The following is a 9,126-nucleotide window of genomic DNA, read 5'->3' as shown; positions in this document are numbered from 1 at the left end:
CATAATAGTCATTTTATGACTCGTAAGGGATGAAACTTGCAAATTTAAACTAACAAGGGATGAAGCGTGCAACTTTTAACCAAACGAGAGATGATCCGAGTTAATTTTTGAAAATAGGGAATGAACGTGCTTTCTGACACCTACATGAGGGACGATTAGTGTAATGTAATCTAATAGAAAATCAAACGACATTAGGAAAAGGGCCAACCATGCAATTTTTTTGAAACCATAAAGGTAGATTTGAAGTGCTTCTGAAAGATATTCTCAACATGCAACTTTTTAGAAAGAAAAATGACAATTTCTGAAATTTGGTTACGATGAAGGACCAAAAAGCACAAATGCAATATTTAATTGGCATACAATCACAAAAATCGCCGAGTCTTGCACTGTAAAAGCTCTGCTTATAGTTTTAGCGAGTTAAGCGCCGAGTTTTACAATGTAAAGGCTCTACTTTTTCTCATCCCGTGAAAATCTATGAAGATTTCATACTGTCCAGGCAACTGATCTTTGAAGTTTTCATGCATCTTAAACCGAACGAAACTGTGATTGAAAAACCACACACATCAAAATACTCAAAAATCTTCATGTCTCATTCATTGCACAAGTGATCGTAGATTTCATAATTACCATTTTGTGATTTCATTTCATGGGCAACCCTCCTTACGATTCTAATCCCTCAGTTAGAGATGAATCCAACCCTTTTGCTGTGGTAATCTCATTCCTGTTTCTATTGCCATAAACCGTGTTTTCTCTTGTTCTTTAGTCTGCAATTTTGAATTTTATGAAGATGGAGTTTCTTTGTTGGGACCTTCGTCATTGAATAATATCTTCAATTATCAATTCCAATTCTAATTGTTTTTATTTATTTTAATGAAATTATTAGGACTCAAGTTCAGAAGCTGTTGACTTTGGTGATGGTTCTAAAGTTGATATTCCTCTTGATAGTGCCTCGGTAAATAGTAAAAACTTCAAACAGTTCATCAGTAAGGTTAATAATGGATCGGGGTTAATCTTTTTTACTCCCATTTTGTCTTGCTAGGATTTGAGAGCCAAAGAGAAGAAACTCAAAGACAAGGAGGCTGAATTGAATAGAAGGGAAGAGGTGTTTCTTCTTTCCCTTCATATGCTAGTAATTTTGAAACTTTTCTACTTGTACATTATGAATTTCAGTTAAAAGATGAATGTTAGTAATTTGACAGTGTTTGGTTGTAATGGAATTCACTAAAGATGGATTTTAACATATCATCCTAAAACCCTAAGAATTCAACTACAAACACTTCCTCTTTTAATAAAGGGAGTTGATTCATACACATTAGTTTTTTGTCATACAAAACAATGACATTTTTCTTTTTGCACATTGTACAACCCCTCTAAAACATAAATTGTTATGTATGACAAAAAAATATTGTGTACAAATGAGCTCATTTTAATAATCCTCAAGTACCTTTTAGATATTTAATAAAAATAGCATTTCCATCCTACTATGTATAATTTATGTTTTTTTTTACTAAAACACAGGCTTAAAGAAATTGGTGAATAAGAAATAAATAAAAAGGTAATTTAAATTCTATTGTAAGTTTTCATAGTTTATTTTCGAATATGTATGAATAAGACAAACAATATAGAAAAAAATGAATATAGGACAATGATATTATTTGTTGTTATTTACTTTCCAAATACTTTGACATATTTACAAAATATTCCACGAACCAAACAAAGATAATGTTGAAAAATATTTTGAAAAATAGAGAAATGGGTGTGTTTTATATTCATGTTCTTCTATTAGTGTGTACTATTTAATCGACCACAATGCTGATCTTAAGGGTTGTTGCTAAGCATTGTATATTTGTGCTTCTCGAACTTATTAATATGTCATCATCGTTTACATCTATCATTATTTAGTGCAGGAAGTGAAGAGAAAGGAGGATGCAATGGCACGAGGTAATGTCATTCTTTTCTTATGCATACATAGTGTTTAGCATGATGGAATTGAGGAAGCAATGAAATGCTTCATCCCGTTGTAATTAAAAAAAATTATATTTTTCGTCTCATGGAATGGAGTGAACCATTCTGGAAGGAATATGATTACTTCCACTTTGTTAATTTTCGTTAGTGGAGGTGTTTTTTCACTCCATCGTGAAATGAAATGAAACATCGCAATATATCTATGTACTTTTTAAAGACAAATATATTTATATTCATGATGATCTATGCAGCTGGAAATAATGTAGAGGTAAAAAATTGGCCACAATTTTTCCCTCTAATTCATCACGACATTCCAAAGGAAATACCCGTTCAACAACAAAGAACACAATATGTTGCATTTACAACGTTGCTAGGTATGTAAATCAACTTTTTCTTATCAACACTAAATTCATCCCATAAATTTTTTGTTCGATTTACAAAATTTACAAGGACTCACTCTGTTCTCTCATCTGTGTAAAATACATAAATGTCCTCCTCATCGTCATCATCGAAAGTATGTTGCTACTTATGCATGACTCTAAATATTGTGATATTTTTTCAGGTATAGTAGCATGCCTCGTATGGAATTTTATAGCAGTCTCCTCTATATGCTTTCAAGGAGAAGGTTTCTTTATATTACTCATACAATGTCTTCTTATTCTTGAAGTTTTAATAACAAGACCCTCGTTTATTGCGACATTACATTTTAAGCACACTACTTGTATTTTCATCATTTTTGTAGACCTACAAATCTGGTTACTTGCTGTTATCTACCTCATAACAGGAGTTCCTGGGGCCTATATATTGTGGTATCGTCCGTTGTATCGTGCTATGAGGTATAACCCTAAGGGCTATTTTAGTAATTTCATACATGCTATTATAAGGTTAAATGCAATAAATAGAAAATACTTTAATTTATTTGTTTATTATAGCATTGTACTATGATTTCTTCTTATTACAATGTTGTGTTTAAAAATCTACCCAGTTATAGCAATATTATTCAAATATAGTACAATTTTTTAATGCTATAATGAGTTGATTTTTCATAGTATATAATGTCCTAATAAGAAAATAGTTGAAAGTATGATGCTATAATTGGGAAATAAAAATTACAAGTAAAATAATTTAATAGAAAGACATTGAAGTAGGATGCTATAACACACAAACAAATGTAAGTATGTTTTTTTTTTTTTTTTTTTTTTTTTTTTTGCATTAGTCATGCATGCTTGTTGTATAAATTTAAACACTTTTCTTGTGCTTTTTCTCGATAGGACTGACAATACTTGGATGTTTGGATTCTTTTTCTTTGCATACACAGTAAGCTCCTTTCATTTTTATTTTTTTATTTAAAGTTTTGTGTGATGATTATTGTGGTTGATACCCTTTTGTTTGTACAGTGTCACATTGGCTTCTGTGTATATGCTGCTATTGCTCCTCCAATGATCTTCAAAGGGAGATCTCTCACGTAAGTTATTGTCTGGATAAATGATGTTTTACAAATATTTTGAAAATATGACGCCACACCTGGGAAATGGAAGAAAAAGTAAACAAAGGCAAATTTGTAAAAAGTAAGGCTTTGATGGGAAAAGCCTCATTTCCCCGACTTTCTCTATTAAGTTATTCTTTCCGCATTAAATCAAAAAGAAACACCTATATATAAGTAAAACAATACCTATCTAGTTATAATAATGTGTGAATTCTTTTTAAATGTTTCAGTGGAATTATGCCAGCGCTTGCTATTTTACCTGGTAACTTTTTGGACGGGGTGAGTTCTTGACTTTTTTTTCCTAACATTCCTGCTTCACATATAATGAAGGGCTAAATGCAAGAAATAACAACATACTATAAATTACATCATTGCTATTAAGAGATTATACTTTCAAAAAACTAGTGAATTACAGTGGCGAAAGCTACTTTGTATTTCAATAGCATTGCTATAATTGGGTTTAGATTGTTCAAAGTATAATGTTGTAACATGAAGAAATCGAAGTAGGATTTTGTAATGGACAAATCAATGAAAGTACATTGTTATTTCTTGCATGTAACCCTAAAATCAATACGGAACCCACAAAACACGAAAGGAATTTGAAGAAAAGAAAAGTGGACATTTTTTGTTTTCATTTGCAGGTTCTCTATTTTGTTGGATTCGGACTCTTTGCTCTTGAATCAACGATAAGCATATGGGTGATTCAGGTTCTTGAGTTTAATGCACTTACCTTTTGTACATTTGTCCCCTCATACTTGTATTAGTAGTTCAAAGTGAAAATTCATAAGTGAGGACCTTGACCCTGACCCTGACATGTTCTCTTTCGACATGCAGGAAGTTTTTAGGTATTTCCGTGGTAGTGGAAAAGCTGAAGTAGCGAAACGTGAGGCTAGAAAAACGACTATGATGGTAGCATTAGGACATGCTTAATCATGCACAAAAGGTACCCAAGTAAGAAAGGGTTTTAGACGTGCAAACTAGCTATTTTTTCTAGAGTTAATGAGAAAGAGCTACCTACGATTACCCTTATTTTTTTTTTTTATTTTTTTTTTTTATAGATTTGATAAGTGATAGATCTTTTAGCTAATCTTGTAAGTTTTGCTTTTCATAGTGTGTAATAAAATATATTATGTCCGGTGAAGAGTTAAACTTGGAGCTTACTAAATGAATGGTGCTATGATTCATTAATTCATGGATCATGATTTGATTTATGGTGTCTTCTTGATTTAACCACTTCAACAATTCATGACTCATCTTCTTAGCCATAAGAATGCACTAAGATGTCCTTAGATAATGAATTGTGATATTGTTTCATAACCATTAACATGATCACAAAACATGATACTAAAGTACTTTCCCATTTTTTCAGATTCGAGAAACTTTTATCTTTCTGCCTAATTTGATTCTTCTCATTTGTTCTGCCATACAGTGAAACTTTTCCAATGTTTCAGAATTACACTTAAACTTGTAAGTGTAACCATATTTACTAACTTTTAGTGAATCATGACGAATAACCTTATCGATCTTTGTGGTGGATCTGACCAGCGCACAACCAAGTGTACCCGATCCCTTTGTCCTTCACTTGACTTATTTATATATATATATATATATATATATATATATATATATATATATATATATATATATATATATATATATATATATATATATATTAAAACATTTGTTTTTTGTTTAACTTCTACCTGATGGAAGCGATGGAACCATTCACGCCCACAATAAAAGAAGAAGAAGCAAATTCATTTGAAAAAGGGTGGGCATAAAACAAAAACCAAACTGTTTTGGAAAACTGACCATTAGGTTTTTGGTTTTAGAAAAACATTTTTTTAAAAAAATAAAACCGTTTGAGAGCGTTTAATTTTTAATTTTAATATTTTATTTAATTTTTTTGTATATTTTTATACAAATAAAAGCTAGAACTTTAGGCTCATATTCTTGCTACCAGCCAATTTTACCAAATATACCGTATATATAATAATCACACTTAAAACGAGTTAATGTCATTTAGAAACAACAATTTTAATTTTGCACAATTACACTCCACGACAATATACTTCTAATTTATGGTTTTGTACAATCGCTACCTCTAGATCACTAATATATGACTTTGTTCTAATCATATCACTTCTCCCCATTTTAATCGGTTAACATGGTCATATACCTGAGGGCTTGTAGCGTAGTAGTATCCAAGTTGGTGAAAAGGTGTCCCTCAACCATAGATTATTTGTTCAAGTAACATTTTGTACTGAAAGATGTAGTTTAGGAGAAAAATAGGTCTGTGTGTTAGTTGTTCTAAAGGAATGGCCATGTAATGTTAGACGTAGTGCTTAAATAACATTCACATAGTTTTATTCTGCAAGTTAAGGAACAAAATGTTCCATTTTTGACATTCATATCTTAGAAATCCTAATTGTACATCTTATATCACTAAACGATATAATTAGGCTCGGTTAAAATTATTTTGGTCATCCAAATTTTGTTCCAATCAAGTCAATGACAAAAATTATGACATATTCTATTCTTTTATGAATAAACAATAACTTAATTTGTATTGATGATAGAGTTACTAAACATACTGGGTGTTGAAATTGGTAATTGAGTTTATAGTGGTAGAATCATAGATTTGTTTTTATTTATTATTATTATCATCGATAATACTTTATTGTAGTATACTTTTAAGAATAATACTTACGGCTAATGATCAAAGAATGATAATAGCTTGAGAACTGGTCTTAGGTTCAAAACCTGATGAAATGAAACAAATTTAGATATCAATATTAGCGGTTGGGGTCCTTGGGGAGTGAAATTTATTAATGGAGGTATTCGGTTCAAAACCTAAGTACATTTTCTGACTCGTGGTGGTGTGTGATCAAAACAAAATTTGATCATGATTAATGGTATGCAAAGCGAACAACTAGTTGATAAGTTTACAACAGACAACATAAGCATGACAAACATGATAATACCATTCAACTTTAAACATGTTAACTATCACTATGTGAATGGAGTCTCCAAGAAGTTAGAAAACTTTTTAGTGAGATTTTATAATAAAATGCTTAAAATAAAAAAAAACATTATATTTTCACAATATGAGATTATTATTATTATTATTATTTTAAATTTGCTTATATAAAGAGCCCACCAACTTTGTTTTATCATTTTATTGTTGTTTAAATAAGTTGTCGATTTGCTGTTGGTCAAAACTATTAGACCCACCATGATTATTGGAAAATCTAATAGCAACAACTTGTAAATTTACAAGCTATTTGAAAAAACTTTGGTTTAAATATACAAGAGCATTTTAATGTGGTTTTTTTCATAAAAAACTTAAAATGAAAAGCTCGTTATATGTTTACAATATCAGAGCTTTATTTTCATTTGTTTTGTTTTCTATGAGATCTAATAATTTTAATTTAGTCATTTTATTGTTATTTGTATAAAAGTGGTATATATATATATATATATATATATATATATATATATATATATATATATATATATATATATATATATATAGGTTCAAATGTTTTCACTATCTATTGTATGAATGTATGATTGATTCTAGACCAATCATTTTAGTTATTTTAATAAAGTAATTAATGCATATTAAATGTTGAAGATGTAATTAATATCCATTATATCTTCAACATGTAATAGACATTAATTACTTTCATAAAATAACTAAAATGATTGGTTCAGAGAATCAATCATACATGCACACAATAGATAGTGAAAACAAAATAACCTAATATATATATATATATATATATATATATATATATATATATATATATATATATATATATATATATATATATATATATAAACTTTGATTTTTTATTTATATTTACTTTTAAGTAAATAGCACCATTTCGTATCAATGACATGGTATTTTAGATAGTGATTATTAGTTATTTGATATCATACTGAATTTTAAATTTCGAGCAACACATGTTAAAAGCAGAATCGTTCCTTGTAGCTTTGAAGACTATTCAATAACTCAAATATACCAATTTATAAATAGTCGAAATTATTACCTTTACCGTGAAAAAAGTTACTTGTGTAATTTGAACATTTCCTTTACTAATCTGTAATTTTTAATATTTGATAAGCTAAAACTGTTTATGAAAATAGTTTGATGCTTGAAGTCTAATTTGAAGCTTTGTGTATCCATAAAGTTACTCTTACTGGCGTAGCTTTTTCGTATTAGTTTTAATGATTATTCCAAGGGATCATAATCCATATTTTTAATTTATTATAGAGAATGTGTTGATTGCCCAAAAAGATCGGATTAAAACAACATTGGTTTTATTAAGAAAGATAATAAACCTGATAGCAAGATTTAAAAAACAATATAGTTATAATACTTGCTAAAATGTGTGTTTATATGTCATAAAGCCATCAAAGTATTGAAAAAAAAAACATAAAAATTAACGATCATAACTTGCAGATATCTAAATAGGCTACCCAGATATCAATTTGCTTTCTTTTATATCACATTTGCCAAAGACCGTTCATTTTTTGCAATTGTCATGTTCATCTCTCAAAACTTTGTTGTCAAGTGGTCCTTTAAACAGTAGTAAGGCAACACATTTCTTTGCAAAATCGTTCAGTGATACGTAACCAACCAAAAATGATCAGTAACTTGTGCATTTCCGGTCCACGCATCCTCGGATATGTCGACCCATGTACGTGCCAACTCAAATTCCTCCCTCGGAATCCACATTTGAGTGTGTGGCTCGTGAAGGGGTTGGGTTTACAGAATATATTAGGAAAAGTCGAGAAGTTCCCGAACATGTTTGGGGCAATGGCTGACGTAGGCATTTGACACTATTGTTGAACATTTTAATATTGAAATTTGAGGGATGAATAAATAGGGACGTCTAGTTAGGTTTGGTAAACTGATATCGTCATATCAAAAGAAAAAAAAAATGTTTCTAGTTGGTGTGTTTGAACTAATAAAATAAGATTTATTTCGATCGGATTATGGGGTGAGATTGTTGGAATCCATTTTGATAGAAACAAAATTGAATGAAAGAATGATGAAGATGGTATGAGATTAAAGGTTAATATTCATAGAATGGTAAAATAGTTTAAAAAATAAATAATAACTTTTAAAAAAATTTGACCGTTCGAAGGAATAAAGAGAGAGAATATGGCGGTCTCTCTTCCCGTAGCAAGCCTCACTGCACAAAATGTGTCCAACGGTATTGTGTTATTAGGGTGTGGGGAGTGATCACTACCAACCCACCGAAAAAGTGGTGACACATTTGCGCCACACCAACTTCACCATCAGACATAGGAAATGGTCACCACTCCACAACTCTCTCTCTCTCTCTCTCTCTCTCTCTCTCTCTCTCTCTTTAAATGATTAAATTAAATAAAAACATAATTTAAAACATAATAAAATATTTTATATTAATTAAACCACATTACATTAACTATTAAATCTAAAAAATAGAAAATTAAACCTAAATTACTAAAAAAACATAAAACACATAGAAATCGAAAACTAAAATACTAAAAAAAACATAGAAAATTAAACATAAATTATTAAAAAGCATAAAAAACATAGAATCTAGTTGCGATATTTGTCGAGAACTTCTTGTTGAGTTTATAAAAACACCCTTAAATTTACCGGGTCTAGATTCGGTTGT

At 29.7% G+C, this 9,126-nt stretch overlaps 1 protein-coding gene across 1 annotated transcript; it reads left to right on the top strand.

Moving 5' to 3' along the window:
- Nucleotides 1-553: 553 nt before the first annotated feature.
- LOC145100318 (secretory carrier-associated membrane protein 1-like) lies at nt 554-4,618 on the top strand. Its single transcript, XM_079037636.1, has 12 exons — nt 554-709; nt 884-952; nt 1,040-1,102; nt 1,908-1,941; nt 2,217-2,339; nt 2,528-2,590; nt 2,708-2,801; nt 3,237-3,282; nt 3,363-3,430; nt 3,682-3,730; nt 4,093-4,158; nt 4,286-4,618. Exons 1-12 carry the CDS (start codon nt 647-649, stop codon nt 4,379-4,381), a joined length of 834 nt encoding a protein of 277 aa, XP_078893762.1. The 5' UTR covers nt 554-646; the 3' UTR covers nt 4,382-4,618.
- Nucleotides 4,619-9,126: the final 4,508 nt, after the last annotated feature.

Source organism: Lactuca serriola, chromosome 4 (genome assembly GCF_051521515.1).
Source record: "Lactuca serriola cultivar US96UC23 chromosome 4, Lser_US96UC23_V15, whole genome shotgun sequence".
NCBI lineage: Eukaryota > Viridiplantae > Streptophyta > Magnoliopsida > Asterales > Asteraceae > Lactuca > Lactuca serriola.
Note: the sequence above shows the minus strand (reverse complement) of the source record. Positions and strands in the feature narration are given on the sequence as shown.